The following is a 16961-nucleotide window of genomic DNA, read 5'->3' on the forward strand; positions in this document are numbered from 1 at the left end:
CCACCCCCCAACTATCCACCCCCCAACCACCCCCCCAACTATCCACCCCCCAACTATCCACCCCCCCAACTATCCACCCCCCAACTATCCACCCCCCAACCACCCCCCCAACTATCCACCCCCCAACTATCCACCCCCCCAACTATCCAACCCCCAACTATCCACCCCCCAACTACCCCCCTACCACCCCCCAACTACCCCCCTACCACCCCCCAACCACCGCGCCCTCACCTCGTCGCACTAACACCAGCGGAAGGGCACCGCGCGCGGGCGGTCGGCGCCTTCCTTGACGAGCGGCTTGTGGAACTCGCGGCCCGGTCGCGAGTGAATGGTCGCCCAGCAGTGCTCGCAATAGTACTGAAATGGAGAAAAGGGGATTTGAGAGGATGCTTAAAACACTGATTAACGCCGGTATTCACAAACATTACTATGAGGTCTCACAGTGCGCGTTGACGCACAGGGTCATACGAACCAATCACAGAGCTCTATTCAGCCCCTGTGCTTCACGTAAGCAAGCATCGTTTGTGAATACGGGCGTAATATTATTTAAAAAGTTCGATTTGCAGATACACAAAGTAAAAGAAATCCGCAATACTCGTTCCCACCTCCAGAACTCCCGTGTAGCCAGGATTAGGAGTTTGAAGTAAAAGATTTATTTCCTTCCATAGGTGAAAGGATGCCTACAAAGTACCGTCCCAGGCGCATCCAGGCGCTTCCCGCGACTTTCACTAGATCGTCGGACCACCAATTGGGATTTGGAAGGCTTACACTATACCTAATATGGGATGAGAGATGAATTCTGAACAAAAAGGTAAGTATCCAGTGAATAGCGAGCTCAGATCATAGAAGGGAATAGATGTGAAACGGGGGCGTGGCGCGTGTCTCCGCGATATGCCCAGAAACGAACATCGGCTGCGAAGCCAGGTTAGTCGCGATTCAGTCGTACTGAGGTAATTCTCCAATATTTTTGGATAATGCGTTGTTACGTGCAATAACACAAGTGAAACGAAGAACTAGAGGAACAATGGAGTCATTTACCACATGTAAGTATTGCAAATCCATTGGTTTTTAGCTTATTAATAAAAAAAACTAAACATTTTTACGAACGAATTCTGTGCCGTAACAGTTACTGCGATATCGCAATTAGTGGTGTAAAAATTCAAATACGTTGTACATTGACGATTTAGTTAGCAACCACTTTATGTCATGCTTAACTACTGCGCAATGTATTTTATTGCTTCCGATATCCACAGTCGCGTGAAAATACACAGTACGGCCGCATGTGCCGGTCGTAACATAGTGCAGGGCTCGTGTTCTAATGCGGTTTCCTATTATCGATAAATAGAAGTAAATTATTATTTTCTATTTTCTAATTTTGAATGAAAAAATCATGAGTTGCTTGCGATTTAAGTTTTTACAAAAACAATAATAATAGTAGAAGTGATTAGTAAATGTCAACTATGTAATTGCTATAAGAGCTAGTTGAAAGCCTAATATAGGCATTATTTTTAATAAACATAGGCGGTACGAAGTTCGCCATAATTAAAAAGTTAATGCGCAATAGTAGTTAATAATAACTAAGTATAGTGATCTTGTCGACATTGAGCTTTGGTTGGGGTAAAATGTGAATTATAAGGAAACTACATTTATTTTAGTCCCAATTGATTCTGAGTTTTTCGTCCATACAAAATGGAACTGACTCCTTTATGCAAAAATTATTAAAGAACACAATAATAATGTATTAATTAAAAGGTTTTCATACATAAGTATTTTTTAAACCAGTTTCGAGTCTTGCCTCGAAGGATTTAAAGTATCAATATCTTATCGACTCCATTTGATCTTTCTTCTCTCTAATTGCTTTTTTCAAGGTGTGCGTGACGTGCCTTAACCAATCACAGCACTTTTAAGCCTTTTACACATGTTGTCGTAGACTCTCAGTCGCTTTGTTTTTACACAGTTGAATGTGTGTGTGGGAGCTGTGGTGGGGGAAATGTGGGGACACTAGTTCTCGTTGTAGTTACGCGCGACTTCATATCTATTCCTTTCTATGATCTGAGCTAACGAGTGATCGGAAGGAATCAAGAGCTAGTAAGAAGCTAAGAAGGACATTCTTTACGGTGTGTAATGATCGTCAAGTTGGAGAATGGACAAGCTGTAGATCCTGGCTTCACAGTTGCAACGGTGAAAACGAGAGGTGGGAATAGTCTAGATTTTCCGAACTGCTGGCGAAGCAACCTTAGACGTCACATAAAGGGTAAGAAGAGAAGGCAAAGAGGAGCAGTAGATCTTTGCTACACAGAGACTGAGCTGAAAAGGATTCTAGTAATGCAAAAGGAAACTATACACAGGATTTAAGTAGGAACAGTCCTGTAAAGGGAACGATAGGTGTATGGCAAGGGGTTAGTTCTGCTAGGAAGTGTTGAAAAAACAGCTGTAGATCCTGGTTGCAGCGGTGGGAACGAGAGGCGGGAAAAGTCCTGTAAAAGTAAATAATCCTCTCACCTGGAGGCAGGTGACGTTCGCACAGAAGAATGGCGCGAACTTAGAACCGCAGCGCGCGCCCGCACACTCATCGCACATCTGGTCGTCCAGCACGTACGGCTTCACCTGCCATCAACATCATAATGAAGTTCACCACGAATTTATTTATTTTATTTATTAGGACAACCAACAAGTCGAACACGCATACATGGAATTACTAGAGCTAAAAGTACTTAGAACTAAGTGTTGTCTTAGTTAAAGGCTGCCACGGCATGCAATGTGGACAGTTGCAAATTTAAAAAATAAGAAATAGTAACACAATTTTTAGTGAATTTCAAAAAGTTTATTCATACTTAGTAAAGTTTATTCAAATCCAATTAATTTACTAGAATAAAGGATGATGGGCATATTGGGCGTTAAACCAACAGAAACAAAAAGTATACTAAATTAAAGCTTAATACTAGTATCTACTTCATTTCATAGTATGACAACAATCCTGAAATACGCGGGGATACGGAGATAGAGGTCTTTGAATATGCAAAGTTTCCATAGTTTTTCACATCACATTAGGTAATAAAAATAGTATTAGGTCAATTAGATTGCTTTTGTTGATCATATTGAGATTGAGAGTATTGTATCATATCTTACTATCGATTCTATCGATTTAGTAACTATGTATACCGAATAAATCATAATCGATTATTCGATTGCAATAATCGATTATATTGCTGAAAATAAGGAATTGAATCACAGAATAATAATAAGTACTACGTACAGAAGTTTTACTTCGCGAAGGTATTAAAAAAATGTATGCTCAATGTCATTAAAAATATGGTGTAATTTAGCCTGTCTCAAGAGTCAAGCACCATTTTGTTGACAAACGTCAGTGATCGGCACTGCGCCGAAGCTATAGGGCTGACTTCGGTAAAATGATGTGACGCGAGGTTCCAAACTGCGGAAAATGGCGGAGGAAATACATGACTTAGCATGAATTATCATGAATAATATTAACTACTTATTTAACTCTCAGTGCCTTGAGGCAACTTAAAAAAGTACAGTGTTTTTATTATTATTTAGGCAGTTAAATAGTGCACAGTATTTAGTACACCATTTTCTTTATTTTCTTCCATCATACACAAGAATACGCGTGCGTGAGTCAATGTTCGCTCGTATGTGAGGCCTTGTCGAATAGTATCCTGTAGGTGGGCCATCGTGCGTGTTTTGTTTTCGATGTAAACTCGCGGAGATGAACAGGCCTGATTGAATTAACAATCAAATGATAGTAATGATGGTAATCAATAAAATCGATTAATCGAATTGTTAATCGATAAATCGTTATTTGGCAATATTGATTAATAATCGATCCGTGATCGATTATGCGACAACACTATAACTTAACTGGTAGAAATCCCATTGAAACATGACTGTGTTCATGTCATTTCTCTAAATGGTACTTAGGTATGGTCCTACGCTTATAATGTAGAACGTGGTTAATATACCATTTGTTGGCCCCACTCCTGAACTGTTGGACATAATAATGGATAAATAACTTAATGTATTTAAAATGTAAGTAGATATTAAGTATATTAATTAATAATATTTTTTGTTTGCGCAATAAAGCACCTATTACTATTACACATTATGTCAATTTCCAAGCAAACCCGGGAGTTTTTGGTAGTTATTTATATGAAAATATATTTCTGATATTAAGTCGTAACAAATAATAGTAGTTACATTTCTGTTGGTTTTACGCCCAGATTCCATAGAAAAGTGCCCATCATCCTTTATTCATATTCAATAAGTTCGTTCATACTATTCAAATGTAAACAGTTTATTAATTTATGGATAGTCTGTTCGAATTCAAATAGTTTATTAAAATTGGAATGGTTTGTTCAAATAGAATAAGTAGTTTAAATACGAATAGTGTGTTCAAATTAGAATAAGTACTTCAAATACGAATAGTTTATTCATATTCGGATAGTTTATTCAAGTTCGAATAGTTTGTTCTTTGAATAGTTTGTTCAAATACGAAATTTGTTTCACTATTGAATAAATCATTCTAATTTGAATAAACTGAGTCGGAATAAGTTACGTAAATAATTTTGGCGAAGAATGAAAATAACAAACAATAAAACAAAAATTTCCAATCAAAAGTCCCACAAGTCGACTAGTGAAACTTACCTCAACACGCTTGTCGATGTCGCCGTGTTGCAACTGGACGAAGCGCGCAGAAATGGCCGCGATGTAAGACTGCTGGTTCGAGAACGCCACGCGGCCCGCGCCCTGTGAAACAAATCATACATAATTCATAAGATTTTTCTTAACATGACAATTAAACCAAATTCATGGGTGTAGTACCGAAGCCTGGCTGCGGCAGTCAGTCAAACTTATGAGGGTGTATTAGGCAGCCAAGAGAATGTTCATAATAAACCGGATTCGTAGCCACAGCCAGGCTGCTTAGTGCGCGGGAGGCCTTTGGGGAGGGAAACAGTTCCAAAAGTCCTTCAAGGTCAAAATTCTGCCTAAAATATCCTGGGCCAGACTGTACTCCACTGGCTTAGATGCTAGGTACACCCTTTGCCCGAAATTATGATACTGCAGTAGTGAATGATGCACAAAACACAACCATTGTATTCAGTGCAGTTTTAGTATGTTACAGATAGATGAAGATTTTATAAAGTAAGTAAAACAAACTCAAGACTGGCAGTCGCACGCTCGTATTCACAAACATTACTATGTCTCACAGTAGGTACACGTGGACGCACAGAGTGACACACGAACCAATCACAGAGCGCTATTCAACGCTGTGCATTCGATTTGCTGCTTCACTTAAGCAATAATCGTTTGTGAATACGGGCGGTAGACCTCAAAATGATAGTAGAAGAAAATCAAGAATACCTTAGGATACTTGAGCTCGGGGTCGGTGTCGATGCCAGCATAGCACACGCCGCCGTACAGCCGGTCCATTATCATCGCCAGCTCCACTGGAAAACGGGAAATAGTGGTTGAGTCTTCAGTTGTATTGTATTACGTAAGTCAGCAAAAAAAATGGAAATAAATACTTGTTTGGCACACAAAATATCAAAACCATAAAAAGAAAAAAGAAAATCTAAATCTATTTTCTCCTGTTTCTTCGAACAGTTCTTTTGGTTCTTTTCAATTTTTCTAAAAAAGACGAAGGCAGCCAGAATTTTGAGCGCCACTCTTCCGATGAACATTAATTCTCTCCTGGATTCCATCTTTTCCAATTAGGATCTCGCGGGAGTTTGCAGAAAGCACTTGGATGCGTCATATTGTAGAGATTCTTGGGAGTTGCTTTGGTCAGCCGTCTCTAAATTGAGAAGAATAAAGCTCTTGATAAGACTCACGAGGCTTGGGCGACAGTCTTCAGACGGAACTTCTTGCGTCTTCCACCAGCCTTGAACTGTCTGGCATTTTGGCTAGGCTGTTGCTAAGGGACACTTGCTAGCCATGAGCGTACTGTCTCTAAGCTGTTGCTAAAGATCACTCGTCTGCCTTAAGCGAGAGACTCATGATGCTTGATGGACAGTCTTCCGACTATATGTTGCTAAGGGATAGGTACTCCAGTTGTCTCTAACATTCTGTCACCCACGCTGTTTCCTTTTAAGAGACTCTCACCAGCCTTGAGCGGGGATGTCACGCCGCCACAAAGCCAGGCAGTCTTCTGACAGAGATTCTTGTATCTTCTAGACTCTCCACGACCTTGGAAGGAGTCTTAAGACCTGGACTCTCACTAAGGGCCACTTACCAGCTTTCAGCGGGCGCGGCACGCCGCCCACGAAGACGGTCTTGCGCGGGTCGAGCGGCATGCTGGCGTCCAGCACGAAGTCCGCGTCCGCCAGCTTCCACGGCCGGATCTGCACCGGCTTGTCGCGGATGGTGGGCGACGACATGCACAGGTAGACCAAGTTCCCGAGACCATTGTGGTCTTTTCACATTCTTGCAGTCTTTCGAGGTATCTAGTCAAGTTTTTGACTTGATCTTAGTGTGATATTTCAGCAACAGATCATTCATTAGCGACTTGGAGCCTGTTCTTCTGTAAAGCGACCAGTTCTCTTAGGTTCTTCTTTGTTTTTTCCAATATTTCTGTTGAATGAAACTCATGAGGTTTGAGTGACAGTCTTCAGACGGAACTTTTTGCATCTTCTAAAAACTCCACCAGCCTTGAACTGTCTGGCATTTTGGCTAGGCTGTTGCTAAGGGACACTTGCTAGCCATGAGCGTACTGTCTCTTGGCTGTTGCTAAGGAACACTCGTCAGCCTTAAGCTAGAGACTCACGAGGCTTGAACGTCAGTCTCCCGACGATATGTTGCTAAGGGACACTCTCCAGGGGCCTTGAGTGGTCTGGCTTATAGGCTGTTCCTTAGGGACACTCCAGGACCTAGGCTGTCTTTAAGGATCACTCACCAGAAGGCTGTTTCTAAGGGGAATTTCCAAGCTTGAGTGACAGTCTTCGGTCTTCTGCTGCCTCCATTTTATCCATCACCTATCTAAGATTGTCACAAAGGGATATTTCAGGGGCCTTGAGCGATCTGAGTTCTAGGCTGTTGCTAAAGGACACTCCAGCAGTCTTGAATACTCCAGAACCTAGGCTGTCTTTAAGGGACACTCACCAGCTTTCAGCGGGCGCGGCACGCCGCCCACGAAGACGGTCTTGCGCGGGTCGAGCGGCATGCTGGCGTCCAGCACGAAGTCCGCGTCCGCCAGCTTCCACGGCCGGATCTGCACCGGCTTGTCGCGGATGGTGGGCGACGACACGCACAGGTAGACCAAGTTCCCGAGACCATTGTGGTCTTTTCACATTCTTGCAGTCTTCTAACAGAACTTCTTGTGTCTTTTGGTCTCTTCAGCTCCGTCTCCAGAATATAGTAGTCTGGCACCTAGGCTGTCGCTAAGAGACACTCGCCTTGAGCTCCATAGAAGGGAAGTGTCTCGATGCGTCGTTGTAGAGGTGGGAGCGGCTTTGACCAGCCCCAAGTGAGAGACTCGCTTGTCTCCATTGAGAAGAATAAGGCTGTTTCTAAGGGAAACTTCCAAGCTTGAGCAACAGTCTTCAGATGGAACTTCTTGCGTCTTCTAGATAAGACACTCCACCTTGAGCTGTCTGCTACTTAGGCTAGGCTGTCCTTAAGGGACACTTGCTAGTCTTAAGTTTCTTAAAAGGGAAGATTCTTGATGTGTCGTTGTAGAGATGGGAGCGGCTTTGGCTTACTCTCAAGAGCCTTGACAGTGTTCTGCTGGAATTCCTTGTATCTACTGCCCATTTTCCATCACCTAAGCTGTTGCTAAGGGTCACCTAGGTTAAGGGACACTCACCAGCTTTCAGCGGGCGCGGCACGCCGCCCACGAAGACGGTCTTGCGCGGGTCGAGCGGCATGCTGGCGTCCAGCACGAAGTCCGCGTCCGCCAGCTTCCACGGCCGGATCTGCACCGGCTTGTCGCGGATCGTGGGCGACGACACGCACAGATAGAGCTTGTCCTCGTCGGTTATGCAGGCTTCCATCAGCGCCGCTACGGAGCTCTCATCCTGGAATTGATATTGATTGGATTTATCAGGGGTATGTTCCGATATAGCGCTGCAATCACTACTAGAGTAACCGCCTTTGTGGTCTAGTGGTAAGACCACCTGCTTCAGACGCAGAGGTCCCGGGTTTGATTCCCAGTGGGGGCAGATTTTTCTGTTCGGTTTCATTGGTGGTAGGGCTTGTTCTAAGTCCGCCTGGCTAGCTACCACCATCTTACCTAAGTCTGTCGCCAAAACAACAATGCTGAACAGCATTGTTGTGTTCCGGCAGTAAGAGGTAAGATAGCCAGTTCCTCCGTGGTTTAGGATTCCGGGTAAAGCTCGCTTCCATCTTCGGCCTGATCATCACTTACCATCAGGCGAGATACAGGCCAAGAGCTTCCTCGTTGTGGATAAAAAGAAGAAAAGAGTACTGAGCAGTGCTTGCAGTGCTATGTCAGAACATTCTCTAGCTCTAAGTCTTCTTTTCTTTATCCACATTGAGGAAGTTCTTTTCCTGCATGTCACTTGATAAAAATTGACGATCAGGCCAAAGGAAACCGGCAAAGGAACTGGCTGTCTTACCTCCATCTGACAGAATACAATGTTATGATGTTAACATTGTTGCGACAGACTTAAGTAAGATGGTGGTAGCTAGCCAGGCGGACTTGCACTACTAACCACACCAAACAGAAGATTTTTCCTCCACTGGGAATTGAACCCGGGTCCTCTGGATTTGAAGCAGGTTGTCTTAGGCCCTTTCCACCAAGGCGGAGCAGAGCGGAGCGGAATAGTGTTTTGAATAACCATTCAGATTTCATTATTTCCACTTTTCTCCGCGCCGCTATTGCTGTCAAATTCTATAGAAATCATCCGCCCAACACTTCTCCGCTCCGCTCTGGCACAGCTCTGGTCAACCTTGTTGGAAACCGGGCCTTATCACTAGACCACAGAGATGGAGGCAAAGTATCAGAGTTTAAGTCTTAAAAAACGATAGTATTTACCTGAAAGAGTAGAAACGCGTAGCCCTTCGGCGGGAAGTAGCTCTTACTCTCCGCTTTGTGTGGCCAGTCCACCACCAGCGGGCCGAAGCGCCGGAATGACGACGTTATCTCGTCTGGAACAAGGTACAAAATCAATCAACAAATGGTCCAGTGGTCAAATGATGCGATGGTCAATCTAAAGGGTTCGTTCGTTTCAGCCAAATGACGTCCACAGCTGGACAAAGGCCTCCCCCAAGGATTTCCATGACGACCGGTCCTACGTTTCCCGCATCCAGGTTCCCGCGACCTTCACTAGATCGTCATGATGAGTCAGTATAGTAATAGACTTGGGACGCAGGTCGGCCGTAGTAAGGACAATCTGTTCAGGTGGGGATTCTTGGATGGCTCAAACTTGGAGTGAAAGTGTGGGTTTGTTCCCCGGTCGACGAAGCACATGATGTCGTGCCCTGCATGCCCAAACAACTGCACGCAGGAAGATACTGACAACGCCATTCTTGTGCCGGAGTTTTGGGCCGACGCTGTGTAGGTTTCTTGTCGACACGGCAAGAAGAAGAAGTAATGGTATATGGATCTGAGACGTGGTCGCTTACTATGGGCCTCATAAGAAGGCTTTAGTTCACCCAAGGGGCGACGGCGCGGGTTATGCTCGGAGTTTCCCTGCGTATCTAATCGAATTAGAAAGGAGAATCGTAGGAAAACCAAAGTGACCGATATAGCCCACAGAATTGCTAAAGGGTGTGACCATATTTCCATAAATACAATCTGTTAGGGAATCGACCTGACAATTTAGGGGCGTTTTCTACATTTAATGTTTTCGAAAAACAAACTAATATGTGGGGTGAAATCTCAACCCTTAGAAAAGGTTTTAGTGTTAGGAAAGTAGTCAGTTTTGAACAGTCATTATCTATGTTTGTCTATGGCATCATAGCGCCTAAACGCATCAAAATCTGACTATTCAGATTTTGATGCGTTTTTTGTTTGAAAGATGACCTGTTAAGATCTGTTCAGACATTTGAAGATCTTTTTAGTTGAGAGAACGGGAGCAATATTTAGTTTTAGGCAGTGCTTAGACAAAGTAGAAGTACTTTGTAGTTTAGACAGAAAGTAGGAAAGAATTGCCTTTTCTTAGTTATTTTCCGTGTCACTTTATCGATTCAAGTAACAATAATATCTAAATAATTAATTCATTAAAAAAACCTTGAATGCTCAAGGAAATTGATCGGCATTCGGCATAGAAGCATCAAATAATAGTTAACCTTCTTTTGAAAATAGGTAAATTACTAAATTAGCGATGCCAATAATTAGTTTGAAAGCCTTGCAGTTGCTAGGCAACGGGGAACAAACAGACAATGCATTGGTTTTATAATATGGGAATGCAGTAGGCTTGCACAAGAATTTCATTTTAGAGAGTAATAGAGAAGAACAACGGGACTATTCCCACCTCTCGTTCCCACCGCTCCAACTCCTGTTTAACCAGGATCTACAGCTGGACCCCCAATAACACAACCATTGAAGGCAAGTAATTGGCCTTTCAACAAAATTAATTAGGAGGAAAGCTAGAGGTGTTTGATTTATTTGCTACCCTACTCTTAATGGAAGAAAATCAGTTTACACTGACAGTTCACTATTCCCAGCGACCAACTTGACCTTCACACGGCTGGGTTTTTATTGGCGGTCCAGCTGTAGATCCTGGCTACATAGGAGTTGCAGTGGGAACGAGAGGTTGGAAATAGTTCCGTAAATGGAAGAAAATCGATGCCATTATACTTCGATTACCTCCTAAACTCGTTTCGCGTTAAAACAGGAATCCCTGGGACTACTCAACCTTCACTGATTGGGTTATAAGCGGTCAAACTGTAGATCCTGGCTACACAGGAGTTGCAGTGGGAACGAGAGGTGGGAAATAATTCAAAGTTTCAGGAACCAAGACAATAATCCCCAAGGACTATTCAACCTTCACTGGTTGGGTTATTGGCGGTCAAGCTGTAGATCCTGGCTACACAGGAGTTGCAGTGGGAACGTTAAGGAATATACTACTACTGTTATAGATTGTACTACATTGCTGAACGTAATTGACCTGTATTAATATTAAATGTGACCTTCCATGCATACGCTTATTCCCATGACGCGTGACGCAGTTAAAGTAGGTTTCATATAAATTATGTAGTACTTTTTTGAAGGAACATTAATATCTAGCGGCCGCGTGCGACTTCGTACGCGTGGATCCCGTTTTACCCCCTTAGGGGTGGAGTTTCGTAAAATCCATTCTTAGTGAGCACCTACGTTCGAAATGGAACCACCATGCAAAATTTGAGACTCCTAGCACTTGTAATTTGAGATTTCGTGATGATTGAGTGAGATGAGTCAGTCAGTGACCTTTCGCTTGACTGATGGTAAGTGATGATCAGGCCGAAGTTGGAAGTTCCGATTTTTGCCACGTTGGACAATCATACAGCGACATTTACAGGACGGCGTTACAATCATACTGGGTTTAGTTTTTGATTTCCGCCACTTGACGTTTCAGAGTCGTTGGACTATATTCAGCTTAAGCCCGTATTCACAAACATTACTATGAGGTCTCACAGTGCGCGTGGACGCACAGGGTAACACACGAACAAATCACAGAGCTCTTCAACGCTGTGCGTTCAATTTGCTGCTTCACTTAAGCAAGCATCGTTTGTGAATACGGGCGTCATTATTTCCTGTGATAGCGTACGTACTACGTAATAACTGAATACCAGCCCCTTACTATTAAACTCGCTTTTCTTCATTACAAACCAATCATCTGACCTACATCTACCCAGTTCCCGGCGGAAAGCTCTGACGCGCTGACAGTGACGTCACTATCCGGGACTTATTTTAAAACAATGCTGCCTCCGCCCCAGGGTAGATAAAACCAGACATTGTAGGAGCCTCGGGAGTGTAACTAGGCCACCAGAGGCCGGGGAGAGCAGCCAGCCCGTTTGAGATAAGATGGAGACGTTTATGAAGCTGTCATTATACTTTATCTGAGATATTGTCTAGGAAATAAGAAACTGACTATTGTTATAAATCTGTATCGAGTGTAAAATCTACATCATACAGGCCTAAGAACTGTTCTGCTAAATTTTTATTGTCACAACAAACTACCCTAGGGAAATAATGTGCCTTCCAAGCCACTTTTTATTGCAGAACAACGCATGCAGTTCCCCAAGGGGCACAGATCACGTCACGTCTGTGGCAAGCAGATCACGGAATCACGTCTGTGACAAATTAAATTTGCTAAGGTTCCCGAGAGCTCTCCCCAGACTGTTTTATGGGACTTTTTTGGCCTAGAGGTGCTTACGATTTTTTCCCAAAATTTTAATTCGCATATTGTTCGCTGACAGCAAACTCTATGGTCCTCAAAATGCCATAGACACATTGTCGTTGTCGATAGTCTATATCAAAAAAATATTGCTTTAAGCCAAAAAATGGTGTAGTCAGAAAACTGACTACATAGGGCTGAATCCAATTACTATCCTTAAACCAAAATCAAAATGTGAAAAGGTAATGCCTATTATACATATACTTAAGTCATTGGAAAAAACCTTGGTCAAGATCGTTTGCCATAACAAAAAGAGAATTAAAATTTTCAGGAAACACAGCCTTACTGTTCTCTTGATGCTATGTCTACATCGAGCCTTTGACCTAAATACGTAATCTTCAGGATCACTGAGATAAATTGTGTGGCTAGCAGACTGACAGGCGCGATAAGTAAATATTAATTTGTACGATGGAAACGGGACTATTCCCACTTCTCGTTCCCACCGCTGCAACTCCTGTGTAGCTAGAATCTACAGCTTGACCGCCAAACCCAACCAGTGAAGGCCAATTTTGTCCCGGGAGAAAATTACTCTGTCATTGGAGCCGCAACGAAATTAATCAGGAGAACATAGGAGTTCGAAGTTAAGGGGTAAAGGTAGGGGAGTTAGGAAGCGACTTCTCATGTGTCTAATAAAGACAAATTGTATTATTTTTTATTTCTGAAATCGCTTCACTGTGACGTTTTTTTATTTAGCTACCTACTATAGAGCTACTTTGCTCTGTGAAGCAATTTTCATGTATATTTTAAAGACTGTAAACCTTTCAAAAAGAGGTTGACAATAGTGACCGAGTTTCTTGCGCTGTTTCTTCTCAGCACTGGCCCATTTATTGTCCCGAAGCAGTGGTAGTGTTAATCCCGAAGCAGTATAGCAGTGACGTGTAAGTGCTTTTTAAAAGCCTACTTGCAAAAAGAAAATTAGTTTTTTAACTATCACGAATTTGTCATCATCATTCATCATCATTGTACTCTCTTATCTTTGATGAAATGTAAATAATACTCTACTTTGTTAAGCGAGGACAGCATGTCTAATGAGTGTTAGGTACGTAGTAGGTTTTCAAGCACAAAATACGGGTGAAAAACAAGGATCTACGTGTGGTAGCAGATTGTAAGCGAACACACAACGGACCGCCGTGCCCGGACGGCCCCTTATTGACCTAGATAGAGCGTGGACAGCTCTACGCAGTGTCCAGGTCGCAATAGTGTTTGGTTGCGTATCCATTTAACAATGTAGGGCAGGGGTAGCCAACTTGATTAGACATAAGACCAACTCTGTTTACTAACGAAACCCTGGGCGATCTACCACTTACATACTTCTTGAAATCTTAAATGAAACAGCATAGTTTACTACACAATCATGTAGTATTTTTTGCCTTGCCACGATAGACTGGACTAATAGTCGCGATCGACCGGTTGGCCACCCCTGATGTAGGGCACTTACGACATGTTCTACAAGATGTGACTCGCTTTAGGTAAGTGATGATCTGATGACAAGGTTCGAACGAGCACGCTTTCGTATTTTTTAACTATTCGTACTAAGCCTATTTTGTGTTGATCGTTTCATCCACGAAGTCTGCGGTGTTTCCGGACGGATACGACCTGCAAGCTTTCAAGAGGAGAGCGTATCTTCACCTTAAAGGCCGGCAACGCACCTGTAACGCCCCTGGGTCTGCGGGTGTCTATGGGCGACAGGTGATCCGTCTGCTCGTTTGCCTCCTCCAATTTTTTGTCGATTTCGCGCGGGGTGCGGGCTTTGATCCGAGCAATCCGAGCGGCATTATTGTAGTGTGCGTGTGCTTCATGGGTGATTTAGCGTGTACCGATAACACTCGAACATTAGCGGAAGAATGGTGGGGCGCGTCTTCGTGGATGAAACGATCTATACCTAAATTCTTTAGAAATTTCCTTAAATGTAAACAAACACTTCTGCACACAATTACACCATAATCACTTACGTGTTCATAATATCATACACATTATTTCACAAGCCCATGAAACCAACTTTATTCTCACGATTATACAAGTTTGGAATCAATCTATAAACAAATTATTTTAGCAAAAATGTGGACGATGAAAATTTGTGAGACTTGTCAAATTGACTTGAAGTTTAAAATTATGTGTTATCTCCATGTTGTCTCTGACACATCAGTGTTGTAACCTGTAAGTCATAGACAATAATCGGTAATTTTAATCGATTTTATTTCAACTATTCAATCATTTTTATTACTGATTGCATTTAAATAGATTTAAATAGGGTCTTAATCAACAACGTATTTTTTCTTCATTGAATGTACTACTAATTGTTTAATGCATTGCTTTATAAAGCATTATAAATTCTTTCTATAGGTACGTAAGTACTACAATAATTTCAATCCGCGATTAACGAGAGGTTTTGTCGCCTCACTAGGGCACAGATTAAAAATGTTTTAATGTCAGTTGGCCATATTTGTTTACATATAGGGAAATTTCTAAAGAATCCGACTTTATACGAGTGGGTTCACCGCAACAGTCCAGCTCGGCAGGGTTTGAAGCAGTGTTCCTCGGACCTCGAGTCGGCCAGATACCGTTCTACATTCGTTTACACTGGATTGCCATAATCAATCCAAATCCGTCCGAAAACTGTCCAATTTCAATCTGTTTTCGATCAAGTATTTCGATAATTTTCGAAGCGGTTGACGAATATTGTATTTTTTTAATTTTCGCGTTGCAACTAGTGTGCTTATTGCCGCGCTGCAACTGACCCGCACTGCTTCTGACCCGCGTTGGGTCTGTGGAAGCCTTTAGACTATGGTTAAACCTACCTTCATCAATGTCCGGCGGCAGCCCGCCGACAAACACTTTCCGGCTGAACCGCTCGCCGTGCTCCGATCCGGCGGAGACCGGCGACGACCGCGCCGGCGACCCGAGTGCACTCACGCACATCGAGAGACCTGCAATGAAGCAACATCATCAGGTCATTTAAAGTCTGGTCTGGTCCTTATCGCTCGCGCGTAATTATATTGCTGTCGCGACTGTGCGATGGACGGCAGCAGTGAGTGTGCGAGCGCAGCAGCAATTTAAATACGCGCGAGCGGTAAGGATGGGTAGCTTGAGGTCATTGCACGAAATTCTACGTGCTCGGCGACCGAACTATAGTATGCACTATAGGGCCCTCTGATTACTAGATGCAAAAGAGGGAATTGCGGCATAAAACGTTAACAGAGCAGGAGCACCACGACCCTACTTATTTAAAGGGAGGATTTTGATCATTACAGAGGGTCGTACTTGACCAGCCACAAACAGTTGGTACATTTGCATAGTACCTAAGCATCATGATGATGTCAGCTGCGTTTACAGGAGGTCGCTGTCTAAGGCCCGTTTCCCATCAAGGCAGAGATGAGGCGCGAGGAAACGAGAGTGCTGTTAGTAGTAGAGTGAAACAGAGCGGAACGGGAACCGATGAATACTCTCCTCTCCGCACAAATGATAAGGCTCTCCGCACATCTCCGCTCCACTCAGCTATGTCGCTCGTCTCTGCTCTCTTGTCTCCGCTCATCTCGTCTCTGCTTTCATCATTTTAGCCATAGGACGTCCACTGCTGAACATAGGCCTCCCCCAATGATTCCTGCTATCTTTATGAGGTCATCTGTCCTTTTCGAAGGTGATGTCTACATTAGAGTCATTTTTCAAGGGGGGCCAGGCCATGCCAGGATTCCATACCATAGGCTGGTTTTAGTGTCACGCGGACCGTCCGGTGCGGACCCGCTCCGCACGGCCAATCTGTATGAACTTCTAGGGAGCGTTAGAGTAATGCGGTCCGGAGGAACCGCTCCGCTCCCTAGCAGTTCATACAGATCGGCTGTGCGGAGTGATCCGCACTGACAGTCCGCGTGACACTAAAACCAGCCATATTGCGATTGACATCATAGCTCTAAACTATCTATATTATACGCGCATGGACGTCTACCTACGTCCCTTCTACGACCCTAGAGCATCAATATCTCAACTCACCGGCAGCGCTGAGCCTCGAGACGACATCCTGAGCCTGGTCGGGCCCCGCCGGCGAGCCCGCGCCGGCGGCGCCGCCCGCCACCGCCGCCTCCTCCACGCCGGGAAAGAACGGCGACTTGCCTGCAACAACAGAGAAATAACGTTAAAACTTATTTTTGGCCCAGAACAGAAACGTTGCAGAAACGCAACTGCAACGAAACTGCGATTCCGTTGAGAGACCACGCGACCAGTTTGAAACCGGTTTGAAACGCGTTGCAATGTGTGGTCTCTCAACGGACGCTATGGCAGAAACTTAGATGCAACTCAAAAGTAACTAGAAGTTGCAGTTTCGGGCGATTAACACATAAATACGAAAAGTGACTCCAGAGCGATCAAATTGCTTGCATGTCGTTGAAGTTTTGTTACGTGAATAAGGCTACAGGACCGTTCCCATCTCTTATTCCCAACTCTGCTACTCCTGTGTAGCCAGGATCTACAGCTTGACCGCCAATAAAAGCCCAACCAAGTTTATCCCAGGATCCGCAATGAAATTAACGTCCGTATTCACAAACGACGCTTGCTTAAATGAAGCAGCAACTGAAATGCACAGCGTTGAATAGAGCTCTGTGATTAGTTCGT

General features: G+C 43.7%; 2 protein-coding genes across 2 annotated transcripts in view; both read right to left on the reverse strand.

The window, feature by feature from the left end:
- Positions 1 to 214: 214 nt before the first annotated feature.
- LOC135085359 (translational regulator orb2) lies at positions 215 to 15276 on the reverse strand. Its single transcript, XM_063980149.1, has 7 exons — positions 15155 to 15276; positions 9011 to 9123; positions 7820 to 8030; positions 5380 to 5465; positions 4663 to 4764; positions 2503 to 2607; positions 215 to 357 (listed from the first exon to the last, which is right to left on the reverse strand). Exons 1-7 carry the CDS (start codon positions 15273 to 15275, stop codon positions 241 to 243), a joined length of 855 nt encoding a protein of 284 aa, XP_063836219.1. The 5' UTR covers position 15276; the 3' UTR covers positions 215 to 240.
- Positions 15277 to 16326: 1050 nt separating this feature from the next.
- The window catches only part of LOC135085188 (uncharacterized), a 66388-nt gene continuing 65753 nt past the window's right edge, over positions 16327 to 16961 (reverse strand). Inside the window, exon 3 of the mRNA XM_063979940.1 lies at positions 16327 to 16463. Coding sequence (XP_063836010.1) covers positions 16327 to 16463 — 137 coding nt within the window. The remainder of the gene's footprint in view (positions 16464 to 16961) is intronic.

The sequence above is a fragment of the Ostrinia nubilalis genome, chromosome 28 (assembly GCF_963855985.1).
Source record: "Ostrinia nubilalis chromosome 28, ilOstNubi1.1, whole genome shotgun sequence".
Lineage (NCBI taxonomy): Eukaryota > Metazoa > Arthropoda > Insecta > Lepidoptera > Crambidae > Ostrinia > Ostrinia nubilalis.